The sequence below is a fragment of the Pteropus alecto genome, unplaced genomic scaffold (assembly GCF_000325575.1).
Source record: "Pteropus alecto unplaced genomic scaffold, ASM32557v1 scaffold76, whole genome shotgun sequence".
NCBI classification, from domain to species: Eukaryota; Metazoa; Chordata; class Mammalia; order Chiroptera; family Pteropodidae; genus Pteropus; species Pteropus alecto.
In genome coordinates this window covers 4,745,084-4,763,741 of record NW_006443138.1, presented here as the reverse complement: position 1 = coordinate 4,763,741, position 18,658 = coordinate 4,745,084, and the positions used below count along the sequence as shown (strand labels likewise).

The 18,658-nt window shown below is 38.2% G+C and overlaps 1 protein-coding gene across 1 annotated transcript in view; it reads left to right on the top strand.

The window, feature by feature from the left end:
• The window catches only part of GRIP1 (glutamate receptor interacting protein 1), a 145,674-nt gene that overhangs the window by 71,331 nt on the left and 55,685 nt on the right, over nucleotides 1-18,658 (top strand). Inside the window, 3 exon segments of the mRNA XM_025041074.1 lie at nucleotides 1,165-1,351; nucleotides 1,945-2,090; nucleotides 11,757-11,837. Coding sequence (XP_024896842.1) covers nucleotides 1,165-1,351; nucleotides 1,945-2,090; nucleotides 11,757-11,837 — 414 coding nt within the window.

Below are 18,658 nucleotides of genomic sequence, written 5' to 3'. Positions count from 1 at the left end.
GAGAAAGAAAGAAAGAAAGAAAGAAAGAAAGAAAGAAAGAAAGAAAGAAAGAAAGAAAAGAGAAAGAAAGATAAAGAAAAAAGAGTGAGTAAGAAAGAAAGAGTAAGAAAGGAGAAAAGAAAAAAAAGAGTAAGAGAGAGAGAGAAAAATAATGAACTGCATATGGGGAGAAAGGAGCATTAGAAACTCTTCTCTCTCCTTGCTCCATGCAAGGAGATGGAAAGAAAATAGCTTCTGATTGGATAGGGGTTTGAGATATATGGTATCATCAAGTTTCAGTTAAAAAGTAAGAGGACTCTCACTTCCTTTTGGAGGAAGTGAGAGTCCAGATAGGACCCTGCAGACAGAGCTCTTGCTCAAAGAAAGCAAAAGAGGCACAGGTCCCAGTGGAGAGAGACATCCATCCAGGTGTGGAGCAGCCCTTTCATGACCTGGGTTGGGGGTAGGAACAAGACAGAGATGTGTGCCTGGGAGCTTAGAAGAATCTCAGAAGAGATGAAATAAGAGACAGCAAGGAAGCTGCAGTGGGAAAGAACAAGGAGTGAAGAGACCCAATTTGGGAGGAGGAGGAAGGTAGCATTTAAATGGTGCCATCACACCAATGCAGTGCTAGATTAAAGTTGATGACCAGCACGTCTTCACCACTCCAGGAACTGGACTTAGATATTTCTTCAAAGCTAGGGGTCAGGTTATTTGTAAAAAGCTTAAAGTTTAGGCACAGATGGCTAACGTGGAAAACAAAACAAAAAAAAAAACAACAAAAAAACAACCATTAGCCCAACCCCTTTTTCCTGGGTAGGAAAGAGATCAATGACTTATACCAAGGTCACCCAGCCAGTTGGTTACTCAGTGGTAGAACCAGGACCAGAACTCAAGTACCCTGACCCTGAGGCCATGTTCTTCCTACAGCTCCTTCAACTGTCCCTAATATGGGGGGTGTGTAGAGGAAGGAGGCTACACTGATATTGTGACTGAAATGTGACAAGTACAGGGAGAATCACTTATCTTGTTCCACTCTGGCTAAACATTTTGCTAGAAGGCCAAAATATAACCTCCCACCATTGCCAATGAGCTTTTTCTCAGAAACATGATCTATTTCAGGAATGCTGGTATTCCTGGTGCTTGCTTCAACCTAGTCATTCTTTTTTGTATTTGTCCCTCTAGTGTCTTTAGCTTCCAGCACAGTAGGCTTGGCTGGGCAGGTTGTTCACACAGAAACCACAGAGGTTGTGCTGACAGCAGATCCTGTCACAGGATTTGGGATCCAACTGCAGGGCAGTGTATTTGCTACAGAGACTCTCTCTTCTCCACCTCTGATTTCCTATATTGAAGCTGACAGCCCGGCAGAGAGGTGAGACACTGTCTTTCACAACATCTTTATCTGCTCTGCATTTCTTGTGCTGGCTATCTTTGGACAGCTAATAAATTATGGAACAGTGCTCAATGCAGGAAATGTAAGATGTAATGAATTCTCTGTTCTGACAATAAAATGTTATGTTTTTTTTATCAGTTTTGAGAAGAATAATGAGCCTGGATGCCTTTATCCAACAAATTTTTGTCCATCGGGGACTAGAGGCTACACTAATTAAAAAGGAAAATAAAATGTATAAAAAAAATTCTAAATTCAAACTTTAATAATTTCTTTGCCATGGGGGAATGTACATTCATCATGACTATATATTGGTTCAGTTCATATTATATCAATACCACAGTGTTGCATTATTAATTACTTGTCTGGGATACTTCGAGATTCCCTTGCTCACATTTGTAGCCATGAGATGCAAGAGTGCAAGACATTGCAATTGACCTAATATAATTCCCACAGCATTGAATAAATAAGACCAAATGATTATGACATTTTGCAAGAATCAAACAAAGCAGATTTGGTAACTTAAACTTATAATTATTTACTCTACATCCTCTAATGTGTCATTCTAAATTTAGATGTGGAGTACTACAGATTGGAGACAGAGTGATGGCCATTAATGGAATTCCAACTGAAGACAGCACCTTTGAGGAAGCCAATCAGCTCCTTCGAGACTCTTCAATCACGAGCAAGGTCACACTGGAAATTGAGTTCGATGTAGCAGGTATGATTGTATACTCTCAAGTCAGCTGCAGAGTCAGGAGTGGACTGCATGTGAATTATATGTATTATGTGGCAGAAGGAAAACTTTTTATATACTGAACATGTTTTCGTTTTGGAGATTTGGGGTGTCATTTTGAATTGAGCATTTTTGTTGTATTATTCCTTAAAATGTCACCACAAGAACAGTTGAAAATAAATGTGACAAAATAAATAAGTAATAGCCACTATAAAAGTGATAAAAAAAAAATCATTCAGGCTTTAGGCTTCCTGACTTTCCCCTGTATGCTAGAGAAAACGTATTCTTCAGTCACACAGACAAGCAAAGCCTCTCTTTGACCCTTTCCACTACAAAGAACATAAGAAGGTTTAGAGAGGAACAATGAAAACTCGTTAGATGGATTTATACAAGCCCAGTAAATAACTATTTGCTCTCTAGTATTAAAGAGAAATTGAACCGCGCACTTGTTAAAAATGACAAGAACAACTTTATTCAAGACTATTGCAAGAGAGATCAAGACTTGCAATAAGAAAGAGAGATTGAACTCAACTCCAAAAAATGCAAAAAGCAAAGAGAGCCAGGAATTCATAGCCAACAGGCAAAGTGAGAGTGAGGGAATCATTGGATGGAAAATTACTAAGAGGAACTTGATTTGACAGTAACAGGGGATTATAATTTAATTGTATATTCAAGGGTGGAGGGATTCTCTGTAAACTGATTTAGCAGGAGACTTGCCAAAATGGCTCAGCAGGCCAAAGTCTAGGCCAAGGACAAGTCAAGACGAGGGCCCAGAGGAGCTTGACTTAAGTTTGGTCCTGAAGGTAGTCCTCATTAGCTATGCAAATTTTAGGGGATGGCGCTAGTTCTTATTTAAGAAAATTGTCTTAGACAGTGAAATACTACCTCACAGAGTCAATCATCTTTACCAATCAGTATAGGTATGCCTTTGCTGAGTATTTACTGTGGGCCAATTATTCTTCTGTACAATGGAGTTGCAACAGTCGACTGAAAAGAAAAAAAAAATCCCTGTCTTAATGAAGCTTACATTTAGCAGGACAGAAAGTTAACTTTTAAATCAACAAATATGAATTGAGGTAATAATACGTGCTCTGAGGAAAAGGAAGCAGAATGGGGGTTAGAGAATGACCGCGGGGAGCCATTTTCATAGGATGACTCTCTAAGGAAGTGGCATTTGAGCAGAGGTTTGAAGGTCGAGGAGGAGCCAGCCAAGTGAGAATCCAGGAGAGGAGTATTCCAAGCAGAGAGAGCAGCCAGTGTAAAAAACATGAACTAGAATAATAACCTTGATGGATTTGAGAAACAGCAAAAAGGGCTCTTGATGCAGCATATAAGGGAGTAGGAGGGTGAGAATCAGATCTGGATTTGAAGGTCGGGTGGGAGACGTTAGAAGGGGCCCAGTAATGGAGTGAGTGCCTTGGTAGAGAATTTAGATTATATTTCAAGTGTAATGAAGTCATGGAGCATTTTGTGGAGGGGAGTGAGATAACTTGATGAGTATTTTGGAGAGATCTTTCTTAATAGCAGAAGCAGAAAAACCAGTCAGGAGATTGTGGCAGTTGGACAAGTAAGGAATAACGGTGGCTTAGCCAAGGTGGCAGTGCTAGAGATGGTGGCAAATAGTGAAATTTAGAGCATGGCTTAGAACAGGGCTAACAGAATCTGCTTGTGGATTGGATATGGAAGATGAGAGAAGGGAAGATTATGGACAACTCCTCAGGTGTAAGGGTTAGGATTAAACAGTGATGTTTTTAACTGAGAGGAAGACTTGAAGAGTGGAAATTTGGGGATAACAAAAAGTTCTGTTGTAGATACAAGCAGGTAAATCCAGTGCCAATACTAAGGAAAAAGGACAAGCACATTCGTTCCTGAATTCAAGAGACAATTAACAAGCACCTGTTACTAAATGCTAGCCAGGCACTGTGCTATGTCCAGACCATTGAAAGAGAAAATAGAAAGGATCAATATCCTCAAGGATCTCATAGCCAATTAAACAGAAGCAAGAACTGCTGAAAGATAAGAATAGACTTACCTAATGTGTTGCCGCTGAAATGCAAAAGGAAGTTCCCATGAGACAGCAGACAGGACCTCCTGGAGTCCAGGACCAGGTCTGGGCTAAAGAGCAGGACCGAGGACTTACCAGCACGTCAGTGACTGTTAAAGTCATTGTAATAAAGGGGACCCCTAGGGAGAGAGTGGAAGAAAGAAGGGGAACAAGGACAGCTAGGGAGAAGAGGAGCAAGGACACGACTCTGCCTAAAGACTAGAATTTAAAGGGAAAGGATGCTAACAAAGGAGATAATAAAGATGCACAGTTAGAAGCGGGAGGAGAACCAAAAAAAGGTGGTATTTTGGAAGCGAAAGCAAGAGTTTCAAGGCAAAAGTCATAGTTAATAACGTAAAGGTGCTGTGAAGAATTCAAGTCATATAAGGCAGGACATGTCCACTGGATCTGGCAATTCGGAAGAAAGGTTACAGAGTAGTTTCAGAGAACTGGGGGACGGAAGTCAGACCGCAGTGAGCTCTGAGTGAAGGAAAGGGGAGAAGTGCAGACAGCTATGCTTGCTGTCTGCCAAGGAATTCAGTTTTGGAATAGAGTTTGGCAGGGGAAATGCAGTGAAAGGATAGAAGAGACCAGAGGCCACTCGAGGCTCCTCTTTTTAGAACTTCTACAGCATTTAGTTATATGCTCAGTGCTCTATTTTATATTGCCTTATCTTTTAATCAGTGGTTCTCAACCAAGGTCAGGTTTGTCCCAGGGGACACTTGGCAAGGTCAGGAAATTTAGCTGTAGATGAAAGAAGATGGGACAACAGACAGAAGGTGATTCAGAGTTCTGGGGTGTGTTTTGTTTTGTTAAGATTGGAGAGATTTGAGCATGTTTGGGGCCTGAAATGAATGAGAGAGAAAAGAGATAATGGGTGGAATCGGGTCCCCAAAGGGATGAGGATGAAGTTATCTAGAACATAGGTAGATAACTAGACTAAGACTGAATGTAGAAGACTTCTTCCTATGAATTTGAAGAGAAGGATGAGAGAATGTAAATACATTTTTAGCTGTGTTTAGGAAATTCATCTAAGAACTGTCAAGCAAAGGTGAAAAGGTCAGCATCCTGGGGATTTGAAAAGAATGATGAAGGTTGAGAAAAGCTAATGGGGAAATTAGTGAGAAAACCAACAACTAGCCTCTCATGTAAAGGGATTTTCAAGCCGGGTGGTGGACTAAGGAAAATCTGGGCAGCTCTTGCCAACGTGTTCAGGTGGTTTGCTACTGGGCAGCTCTTGCCAACGTGTTCAGGTGGTTTGCTCACTTCATTCAGTCCTTTGCTCAAATGTCACTTGCTCAGAGAAGTCTCTCAGTTCTTTGCTCACTTCATTCAGTTCTTTGCTCAAATGTCACTTGCTCAGAGAAGTCTTCCTTGACCGTCTTTCACTCTCTGTCTCCTTGCCCAAATTTATGAATCTTAGCTCTTCTCAAGCGCTGATGTTTTGTGGTATATTTTTTTGTTTATTATCTTGTCTCCAGTAGAAAAATCTATGATGTCAGGGACTTTGTGCCTTTTGTTCACAAATGTACCCCAAAATAGTACTGGAATACAGGATGCTCTCAGCCAGTACTTGGTGAATGAATAAATGATGTTCAGTTGGCTCTTCTGAAGGACTCGTATCAGGAACTTCAATTTGCATAAAGAATTGATTTCATACCCACTGTTTCTCTGGAATTTCTTATCTCTCAGTGCTGTCGTTTCTGTACATCTGCTCCATTTGTCTCTGTACAAGTTTTCTCTGACTTTTAATTGCACATGATTGTTCTGTCTTTGCTAAAGTGTCCAAGTAGTAGCAACAGTTCTGATTCCTAATTCCCAAGAGAAAGAATCGAATTGGCCCAACTTAGATTTGGTATCTTCCCCCTATTTGTTAACTGCAACCAAGCAGGAATCCAGTAGAAGGACCCTTTAAGGATCAGTCAGATGGCAGTGAGGGCAAGGTTCTCAGAGAAGGCTGTCCAGCGGCTTCAGAATGTACTTACTACAGTTATAGAACATTAGTGGTGAAAAGACTCTTATAGTCCAGTACCTTTATTTATTTATAAATGGAGAAACAGAGGTTCAGGTGGGGAAACTCAAGGTCATACAGCAAAGTGAATGGTAGATCCTAGGTCTGTTGATTTACATCTGTCTTTTTTTTTCTTTTTATTTATATCATATTTTTATTTTTTTAATTTTTTATCTTTTTATTTTTTATTTTTCAATTACAGTTAACATCCAACATTATTTTATGTTAGTTTCAGGTGTACAGCATAGTGATTAGACATTTATATAACCTACAAATTGACTCCCCCCCCCAATTAGTCTAGTACCCTCCTGGCACTATACATAGGTATTACAATATTGTTGACTGTATTCCCTATGCCATACTTTACATCCCTGTGACTGTTTTGTAACTACCAATTTGTACTTCTTAATTAACCTTTTTCACCTAACCCCCCAGCTCTCCTCCTACCTGGCAACCACCAGTTTGTTCTCTGTCTCCGTTGATGGGCACTTACTAGACCACCTTCTAATACCATATATAAGAATAAACTCAAAATGGATTAAAGGCTTAAATCATAAAACTCCTGGAAGAAAACATAGGCAGTAAACTCTCTGACGAAGCTCTTAGTGATATTTTTTCTGATATATCTCCTTTGGCAAGGGAAACAAAAGAAAAAATAAAAACAAATGGGACTACACCTGTCTTTTCCATATCATATTACACTGCCTCTTCAAAGAGATGTTAGAGTTTCCAGCATGAAACAGCTGGATTTCTGAATCTCTGCCCTACTGACACTGTTTGTTGAGGGGAGGTAGCTATCCTGTGTGTGGTAGGATGTTGAGCAGCATTTATTTCCTATGTTTCAGTAGTGGAGTAGCCAACACAGTTAGACCTTCTCCATAAACAGTATCTAAGTATTTACTTGTGCTACAAAATGCATTTTTATTCTATATGTATCCTCAATATTTATTTATTGTTTAATCCATACTTAATGTCTACATATGTTTTATGTATTTGTTGATTAAATACTTTAATATCTTAGGTAGAAGCTCCTAAAAAATAGAAACGATGTCTATTAAACCCACGTTGTTCCAAGCTTGCTTGAATAGGGGACGAGAAAGAGGGACCTAAGGCCATCTCCCCCTACCCTCTATTATTCCAGAAATAACTCATTTCTAATAGATAGAAATGGTGTAGAAGAGGGCCAGAAAAAAATATGCTTCTATCCTATCATTCCTCCCTCCCTTGCTCATGACAGACATCACTAGTTGATGCTAGCATCCTCCTGCTGAGCCCAGATGCAGCATCGGAATCCTCAGTGAAACACTCTTGTCAGTCATTCCCAGTCTACTGGAATGTATTAGAAACTGTTAGAAATCTCAGTCTCAATCTCTGGTTCAATTTAATCATCTGCTGTCTCTGCTCTTAGTCCTTGGCAACTGAGGGTTCTTGACAAAAACCAAAAAACAAAAAAACAGGTCGATGCTGCTCTGAACTTAGAGCTTCCAGATTCTGCCTGGTGTACCATCCAGCTTGAAAATCTCTTTACATGAATCTAGCTGGTTTTCTCACTGATCACCCCGTTAGCTGTTCTAAACCTCATTATTCTTTTCAACTCCCCAAGATGTCATTTGAGAACTTGGAACATTAATAGGAAATCTCTGGACATGAGCTAGTTCAAGATTGCCCTATCCTTCTGGATTCACTCCTAAATGTCTGGATGTGAGCCATTTATTTCCAAAATTCTTCCTCAGAAATATATTATACCCATATATTAATTCTTGAACTATTGGGTATTAGAGATAACCTGTCTCTATTTTATAAACATTTTAAGTGACCTAAGAGTGGTTAAAGAGCTTGACTGTGAGTACACTTTTGCTTTAAATCTATCTCTTTAAATGGGTGCTACTGTACAGACAACATTATAGTAACATTAATTATAGAATTTTTTGTATTGCTTTACCATCCTTACCATACATATAATTTTATAAAACTATAATCACAACATTAGCGCAATTTACATTTTGGTTTTTTTCAATACTGTCTTTTAAATACCAATCTAAAATATCATGAACACTTGAAGTTTCTACTTTAAAGTCTTAAGTTATTTTGTTAAAGGAAATACAGCTTTATTCTAGAAAGACGTCCCAGTGAAAGTCCTATTAAATGATGTTTGTCGTCGTTACTAGAGCCCCCAGTGTTTTCTCTGAGTGGATGGGAATTAAACATTTACATTCATCCCCCTTAGAATCCATTAATTTTTTTCAAATCTCACAAGGGTGTCCAGGTTGATGAATTGTGATGTGGTGGTTATCTTACTGTGCCAACAACGAAGGCTTTGGGCAGGAAAAGCAGATCAGTTGGAAAGAAGGGATTCTTTGTTCACCCAAATGTGTTTTTAATTATAGTATTAACAAAGATAAAGCAAAACCAGAGAAGCACAAAATAATCACTGGGGAGTCTAAAAAAATAAACATTCTGTTTACTTATTCTAAACCTATTGTTTCTCCAAATATTAGATCTTTTTCTCTTTACTAGTATTTCTTTAAGAAACTCCAAATTAAATGTGCCTTTGCTTTAACTACCAAATAATTGTAGAGGGAAGAAAATTACCAAACATAAAATAAATCATGTTGGCATTTAAAGATTAAAATGAAGCCACAGCTTGATCAAAGAGATTTATTTGTTGATATTTGTTCATCATTATAAATATTTCAAATCTTATATAGTCAAAAGTGATCCATTACTGTTTTCTAGAAAATGATCATATCTCTGCCAGTGTCATTAACCATGTTAATCTTGGTCAAGGTTCCCTGCATTAAAAATTTATAAAAGCGAAATGTTGCCATAGTAACTATTCTAGATCAGTGTTTCCTGGCCCTTATGATTCAAAGACCTCATTTGTGTAAGCATAGCATCATGGACAAGACGTCATATACTTACATGGATACAGGTATGCATATGTAGCATAGTGTATATGCTCTCTTCCCCTTTCGCAGCAAACTTTTTCTTAAAATGGGCAACATTAAAACATACATGAAATGGGTTCCATAAGTAGGGAAGCCGTCTGTTCCTCTAAAGCTTCTTATGCTTTTACTTGCATGCTTTATTTGAGTAATCGAATATTTATTCCTGCTAACACCCATGAACGTTAATGTGGGGGCTTTCTGCTTAGCTCCATCCCATTTCCTTTACTGGATCAATGTGTTCATCAGAGATCTTTCAGTCGCAAGCAGCAGACATGCACCCAAGAAGTTTAGACGGAGAAGAGGCATTTACTGGAAGCACACAGGCATTTTCACAGCCCTCGAGGACAGGACATGTAAGCAGCCCCAGGATGTGCTAGGACCAGGCATCAAGGACTGTCAAGCCAAGTACAGCCTCTCTACAGGACTTCACATGCTCTCCCCACATACACTTGTTTCTGTCTCCCTTCTCTCTGCACACTGGCGAGTAGCAAAACTGTGGCCATTTCCAAATGCTCTCCGCCCCTAGTCATTCCAGATTAAACTGTCATTTTAGGAGTGGGATGAAGGTGGCAATTAGCCTTCTATTATTGGAATAGGGAATGAAGAGGACTCAGGAAAAATATAGAGGAAAGGCATGGATTTGAGAAATATTTTGAAAGTAAATATTCATGATACTCATGGCACCTGAAGTAAGGAAATGAAGCACAACTATGTGTTTTTTACTTGCCTCATTTCTTTTTTCTGCCTCAATATATCAAAATTTGCCAGACTTTTAAAAATTTGCTGGGAGAAATAAATAATTTTATCTAGCTCAAGTCCTATTGGGAAATGAGGAGGGTACAAATTCTTAATAAATGAATGAACAAATGAATGAATGAATAAATGAATGAACGAACGAACAAACGTGGGTCCTTCCTGGCACATCAAAGTGTTAGTTGAGGACAACAGCGAACCCAAAGGTATCAGCTCACACAGTCTGTGACCCTCACTTAGCCACACCTGACAGGGTTGGAAAGTTAAGGGGAGTGGGAGGAAGTTAGAGAAGGCAACAGATTCCCTCACTCTCCCCTGGAGTAAAAACTGGAATTCTTTTTTACAGGTAGAGTTCTAGAAGTCTTAGGGATCCTTTATTTACAAGTGGCATTACAGGTGAAGGGCCCAGTAAAATCAAGTTTTTATTGTGTTTTCTAGTTTAACTGTCAATGGAGAATCTACATAATTGGAAGATCAGATTCAGGTCTTGTGAAAGATTTACTGCTTAAATTTCTCATATGAAAGTACAAAAGGTTAGGAAGAGCAAGTGAAGGCAGAGCAAGGAAAGGAGTACTGTAACTCTGTTTCCATGAGACCATTCTAACTTTCACCCTGCTTTGCAGAGACTCAAAATGTTAAATGTGTGATTAACAATCTGTAATCTGGGGCCTGAGGGCCTAATAGTTCTACCACATCACAGCCATTGTAGTTAATTCTCTATGTGCAGGTTGGGGAGCTGGCTTTGAGCAAAACCTAGCGGTAAAAACCATCCCGTGGCCCTCCCTTTATGCTTATGTTTCCCTTGCTTCTTGCAGTGCCTTCCCAACCCCTCCCAAAACCTTCAAGAAAGGATTATAGTCATTAGCAGTTTAGGGTGAATAGATATTATCTCTTCAGAGGCTATTTCTATTTTACCTTATCTCTAATTCGAGGAGTCCCAGACTGTTAAAGGAATTTTAAGTAGAGTATACTTAAGAATATGTAGCAGTTCCTTCCTTTCTAAAATAATAATCAGGCCCTGGTAAAAATCAGCTTAGTTCCTACTTCTATACTGGTTGGCCAATATCTGAGCCCGCCTTCACTCTGTCCCAGTGTCCCCTCTCCTCCTGCTGCTCTCTGGAACCTTCTGGAGCTCCCCATGATCCAGAAACTAAAAGGTCATCCTTGGTGCACTTGGGGCCACCGGGTCCCCTGTGTTCCCAACCATAGTGAGCATCCCATCTGTGTGGTTGTGGGCAGTACCATCCTGGTCCTGAAATGTTTTGATTATCAGTCTTGCATCTACCTTTTTAAGTGTACTTTTCGCTGTTTACATTACAGATTAAGGCACCTCCCTCCTCTTTTCCCCAAATCAACAACCAAACTGAAATCTTTCCTAAAATCTATTTCTCCTAGTACCTTCAAACAACAGTTGAAAAAAAATTGCCGAATAGTAAATTCTGAGAAAATATGGTTGGGGCGGGGGAAGGATATAATGAGGCCTATGGTTCTTAAATTTTACTATGCCTAAGAATCGCCTGGAGAACATGTTTAAAATGCAGATTTCTAGGCTCTATCTTCAGAGATTTTGATCCCATAGATCTGGGATGATTCAGGAATCTAAATTTTTAACTGCCATCCCAGGTAAATCTGACGCGTGTGTTGCCTAAATGATAGTTAAGAAATACTGAACTCGACTGTTGCTGTGAATTACGCACAGTAGCTGTGGATAAGACATGTATTCTTCACCAAGAGCTTAGTTTATCAGGATTTTACAGGCATTTACTTTACTTCGGTTTCTACAGCTTTAACTACGGATGCTTATGATACATGTTTTCCTGATGCATTGTCATTAATCGGTACTCCATTCTTCCTTATTTTCTATAAACATACTCTTTTTTGTTTTGAAATTCCAGAGTCTGTCATCCCAAGTAGTGGAACATTTCATGTAAAGCTCCCCAAGAAGCATAATGTGGAACTTGGAATAACCATAAGTTGTAAGTAGAAGCGATTTCTTATAAAATGTAGAATTTAAAAACTACATTAGAAAATTGTATTGTCAAATGATTTATAGGTATAGCAGATGTTTTAAGTATCATTGCCAAGTTTCTATGGAATGACATAAAAATGTGGAAACAATCTCACCTCCAGCATTTACTAGTTGTGTGAATGGGGCAAGTTACCTAAACACGCTCTGATCTTGTTTCTTCATCTGTAAGATGGAAATAAAGATATATATAAAATATAGGGTTATATTTAAAAAATAACATTGTTTTGCAAGACTAAAACAATGTCTTTATTTTAATAACTTCCTGAATTCCTCCATGGTACAAAGGTGTCTGTGTAACCAAACCAAAAGGAAAAGCAGAACATACAAATGTGTTTAATTCCTCCTTTCGTCGGGCTCTAGATTTCGAACTGTTCTGGTAAAACAACTTTGAAAATTTCAGCCCCAACAGAGTTTTATAGAATGGAAATCGAGGGTTTTGTGCTTTTAATATCCATAAACTAAGTTTATCCATTAATGCCCTCACGAATATAAAGCAAATGATGAACGCGTAAAGACCAAAGGAGACATAGAGGCAATGTCTGTGACCAGGGGTGGCCCTTTCAAGAAAAGGTGATGAGGCTGCAGAAAGTGCCTCCTTACACTTCTTTAGATAGCATTTATGTCCACAGTTAAGGCAAAAATAAAGAATTCTCATCTGGGCAGTCTGAAAAGGGGGCTGTCCAATATCGATGTTGACCATATAAATTTAACACTGAATATGAAATTTTATTCATGACCAATAAATCACACATATTAGTGCAACATTAAAAATAGTGAAACTATAATACAGAATAAATATTAAGAACAAGAAGCCATATGTATGATGGAGAAACTGTAATCACAACCCTGCCTATCCCCAAAGTGGCCCACAGGGAGGAAAGGAGGCCCAATGTGTCTGGTGTGCCTCTGTACAGTAAGTAGAAAGACGAGATAAGATTTTGTAGATTCCAGACCTATTCTAGGTGCTACTAAAATCATTTATACCTTCAATTGGCATACAGAGGCCCTACCTTCCATTCTATTCTTTCTTCCTTTTGCCTTCATTAGATAAATGCTGCATGCCTACCATGTCTAGACCCCTATGCTAAGTTTTGAAAATACATTACTACAGTATAAGTGCTAGCTAACTGCTAGCACTTATACTGAAGACACCTACTCCTCAGAAACTTCTGTTGGCACACATTTTGCCACACAGTTATTTTACTCTCAAATTTTAATTAGAAAAAAGGTCTTTTTGTGTTTTTTTATACAACAGATTTTTATACAATTTCATCCTTAAAAATTGGTATACATAAAAATATAATTAAACTATAAAAGAGTATCCATTTAAAAACTAATCTTATGATATATTTCTGTTTTAAAGTCAATACTTATATGTTGTTTGTTTGAGATGTAGTCATGTACACGCAACTACGAAATATTTTATTCACATGAAGAATCTGTTTAAAATTATACTTTATGATGGTGTTGCATATGCACTAAGTATTACTTCTAAAACTGATTTTAATACCAATAATGGAAAGTACCCCCAGACTCCCACAAGAATGGCTTGAATTTTAGCTAGCCATTAGCTAAAGCTATTCGTGGAAGCTAGAAGTGTTACACTATTCCCGGTTGGAGAGATGATACATAAGCTTGTCATACATGCTTGTCAGCCCTTCTAGAGCTACAGCTCCATTTACACAGCTAATCAGCACCATACTGAGTTTGTGTCTTCTCGTGGAAAATACTCATATTTTGCCAGTTGAGAAAGCAGAATTTGCTAAAAGAAAAAAAAAAAAAATTCCAGAACCCATTTTTATTGTTGTGAAATAGTAAACTCCTAAGGCCTTGCACAGGTCCTAGCACAAACAAAATGCTTATTTAATCCCTGTCTTTGTTGAGTGAATGAATAAAGAGTCTATCATGGACGATCTTCTACTAACCACTACGCACTGCAGGAAATGAGCCTCTGAAGGGATGATGAATATAGATGTTTGTGAAAAGGCTATTGCATGAACTGAAGAATCATTAACTTGGAAAATGATTGAGCAAGGACTCAGAGCCCAGACTGCCCTACTCCCCGACTCTCTTGACCTCTCTGTTCCCAATTTCCTTGCCTATAAAATGGTGTACTTATTGCCTCCCTCGTAGCATAGTTGGGAAGATTAAATGAGTTAGTATATGGAAAGTGCCTGAAACACACTATTATTTATTTTACACAGAGAGCCCTTTGAAATATTTTAAAGTTCTACCCCACAAAATTTAGTGCCAGTGGCAATATACTACGTAAGTAGGAAATCAAGGGACCCTCTTCTCAAACACACACAGGTACTGTTTATTAGTGAAACCAAGGCACTGCAAGGTTTATTGATGTTTCTCACTATCTTTATACAAACTCTTTTTTCTGTCTTCTTCACCTTGTGAAAACTCTGAGTGATAAGAAACGGGCCTCCATCTCTGGAAGATACTATCAGAGCCTTTCGCATTTGGCTTAAGGCTCACTCTTCATACCTAATTGACTGAGAAATGAGTCCGTCTGATTTTGGATGTGGTGAGCAGTTTTAGACTAATTTTCCTAAGTTCCTGATGAGGCATTCAGAGCGCATTAGCATCAGACATTATTTTTATTGATGGTATTGCTATAATATGGAGTAATTTATTGTAACAAGTTAAGTAGAACGACCTCACAGAAAGATGCAGTTTGGTACTGGAAGTAGCATCCTGAAGCTCTGACACTTTGGCCAGTGAGAAACCAGAGTGCATATCCATTGGCCCAGCCCACCTACCCATCAAGTCAGAGAATCCTGGTTGTCTCTGTCATGTACAGTCGTCAGTAAATTCCTTTTGTTATTGATGTTTGCTTTTGAGGTTTTATTAGGGTAATTTGTATCTGCTTTGTACCAAGTATGACTCTAAGCAATTTGTGTGTTTTCTCATTTAATCCTCAAAGTGACCTTGTGACCTATATGCCCACTTTACAGAGAAGAAAGTAAGGCTCAGCTGGATAACCTGCCCAGAGACCCAGAGCTATAAAGGCTAAACAGGGATTCAAATCCATTCTGTCTGACTTAACATTGGCTTTGCTGTCACTTTGCCATGTACCTCTGTCTCTGTCTGATTGATGAACCTTCCCAGATCCTATATCAGAAAAGCAAAAGACAGTTTTTTGTGAGCGCAGTTAATTTGTTGGCTTTCTGTGACTGAATTGTTTTCATGAACAAAGCCTTGCTTTTTTTATATAAAATTATTAAGCAGTCTTCATGACAAGCAAAATAAATCTGTCATTTTCCTCTAAAGTTTTAAGCATATTTAGAAGAGAATGGTTCAAGTTTTTTGCCAACTTTGCAATAAAACTCTACTCACTGCTCCATTTCAAATCAAATAAGTTGTTTTACCTGTCAAGTATTACATATATGGTTGCAATTAAAGTAAAACTGAATGATCGTGTGTGTGTGTGTATGTGTGTGTGTGTTACTCTAATGATGTTTGGATGCTTATCAAACCCTTTGAGCAGAGTACTTTGACTACCAGGGTAAGTTCCACGAATGGCTAGATATTATATAATGTTCCTGAAATACTTTATTGATTCACATTTTATTCGCTTCGAAATTCAGAAGATTTCACTTGTTTTCTAATGTGAAGTTTTTTAAACAAATGATAGAGACTGTCATTTTCTGCCTCTTCCAACAACTGTCTAAGAACATCGGCACCAGTTCGACACCAACACTAATCTCCAATTTGGGGTGTAGTGAAGAGGGAAACTTTATTCAGTGCGGACAGTTCAGTTGTGATACGGCATGGCTGTGAAACAGTTCAGTCGTGTTATAGCTAAGTTATGAAATAGCACGGCTGTGAAAGAGCAGAGCTGCAAGGCCCCCTCGAGGCAAGGTCCCCTCTGGCTAGACAGCGCTCCTCTGTTTGGTCTGGTCCACCCTGCTCCACTTGCACCCTACACCCCATTTTAAAATGACAGTATAAGATTTTTCAAAAGGCAAATACCCATAAGGAGAAGAGGAAAGGGAAAACAGATAGCAGCAAACAACTTTGGAAGTGGCAAAGAAGATGGAGAAAGGTGAATTTAAAGAAGCAAAAGCGAAAGCTGTCAATGAACCTGATTTACATCCTAAACTCCCAACGGGCCCAGGAATTGGTGGAATCAGGAACTCTTGGAAGTGAGAGTGATGGTAGAGTTAAGACAGGAGGACTGAATGAAAGTCTGTTAAGAATAAATTAGTTCCTTAGATGCTTTCCCTAACTCAGCACAGCCAGGAACCCCTTCTTTTCTTGGCAGAATCGTACTTTTTTTTATCCAAGCATGCAATGGAAGGTCTCTGGATTGAGAGAGCATAGCTGAGTTAGCAGTACGCTCTAAAAACAGATTAAGTGAAAGTTTACATACTGAATGTTGACACTGCTAGTCTTCTTCCCCCAGAAAGCTCAAAGAAGCCAGGGAGCCAGGCTTAGCATCCTCCACGCAGGAGAAAGAATCAGAGCCATGTGACCCAAAGAAACAACCTGGCCTGAAATACACTGAAGACCACAGTCCCACTCAGTTGCACCAAGCTTTCAAAAAGCTTTTTAAGGCCACACTCTTTAAAGTGAACAAAGACATAAGGAAAAAATAAAACAATACAATTGAGGAAAGAATCTAATATGCAGAAACAAAGAAGAAAAACAAAGAAACAGCACATGAAGGAAAAAGAAAACTTTAGAAAGAAAAAAACTATCATTAACATTATTAACAGCATAAGATATATCCATGGGAGGGAGGAAATTAATACTATTACAAAATAACATACAGAGGGGAACAAAGAGCTCTTGAAACTTAGGAATGTGGCAGAAATGAAAAGTATTCGATAAAAATATTGGAAAATAAATTTGAGGGAAAATTCCAGAAATTAGAACAAAACGACAAATAAATGAGGACTCTAGAATAGATGGGAATTATAGAGGACGAGTCCAAATGACACAGTAAACATATAGTAGCCATTACAGAAAGAAAGAGGAAGGCATCAAATAATTTCATAAAATTTACTAGTATTGATGGATATGTTTTCAAATTGATGGCTCCATGAGCCATGGATGAAAATAGACCCACATCAAGGCACATCATCATGAAATCTAATAGCACTAGCACAAAAAGGCAATTGTACAGTCTTCTAGTGGCAGGAAGTTGGAGGGAGTTTTCATACAATGTATCAGAATACAAACAATCATCCAATAATCAGAATGGCATCAGGCTTCTCAACAGCAACTCTGGAAGTTAGAAATTAATGGAAGAATGCTTTCAAAATTCTAAATGATTTCCAGTGTAGAATTCTCCGTGTAGCAAAGCTGTCAATCAAATGTGAAGGTAGAAAAAGACATCTTCAGCTATATAAGTTCTCAGAGATTCTCCTCCCATGCATTCTTTTTCAGAAAAATGTGTGCCACCAAGAGAAAGTAAAGCCAGAAAAAGGGAGAGTTGGATTCAGGGTGCAAGGGCTCCAAGGATGCAGGAAAGCAGTGTTAAAAGATAAACTAAGTCATATTTAAAAATTTTAAGACTTTAGTTGAACAAAAATAGATTGAATTCAAGCAGAGCCAAACCGGACGTGGGTAGGAGCCCTCCACCCACAGGAGCCAGGGGAAAGACTTACACAGAGAAACTGCTGAAACAAAGAAAGGAAATTATTTGATTGGCTATAGCTTGAAGACTAGTTGGCTGTGATTGCTTGGTTGTCCTTAATATTTTGATTTAATAACCTGAGGCAATTTACAAGCTTAGATTTGGGTTTGCTTCTATAGGTTATCATGGCATTAGAGCCACCTCAATCTAATGGCCTCCTTGTTTAATAATTTAATAGAACTCAAGAAAACCTCTGGTTTCCCAGGGTCTGTGGGAAAGAAGTTCCCAAGATCTGTGTAGTAGCCCTAGAAAGCAAACAGTCCAGACAGGTTGTAAACCTCTGATAGAATTGCTGATGTGATTTAACATATTGAGAGGAGATTTACATAATCTGAGAAACCTGAGGACTTGAATTCAGGATAAACACAAGAAAACTAAGCAAACAAAGACATCAAGACAACTATGGGGAAAATATATCCTGCAAAAAAGGCAAGAAATCATAGCAGGCTACATGACCTGTCTGTGACTACTATTTACATAGTCACACTAAAGTAAATACCAAATATCGATCTTACAAAAAATTATGTCATAATTGTATTAGAAGAATGGAGCGGGAACAAGAATGAATATGGTGGTGGTATAGAAGTGGAAAAGAACTAACTCCTCATCCTTCATAATAGAAAGCAAATAACCAACCCCGAAAAATAAGTAGTAATAGTTGTATGCTATTTAGCAATATAGAAGCAGCCAAAAGTTACATCTGGGTAAGCAGGAAATAAAGGACTACTTTATAGAACTTTCAACTCTTTAAGTTGTATGCATGTATAATTTTCATATAAATAAAAAGTAAATGTTAAAAATAATATAGTAAGTATCCTTGTGAAGACCAAGTATATACACTTATGGGCAGATGAAAAATAGCAATTATATATAATGTTATACAAATGGGTACTTGTGATTAGGTATAAAAGTTCCAGTGACATCATCTTGCTGAATTGCTAAAGAGCTGTAAAAGACATGATGATGATGAGTTTTGAAAAGCTTGTAGATGACTCAAAAAATGCAACTTTAGTAACAACAAAAACAACTGACTTTGGAGGTACAAGTGAAGAGTTTGACCTAAAATTATTTTATGAACTATGAATGGGAATAAGGCAGTATTTTAAATCTAATATATA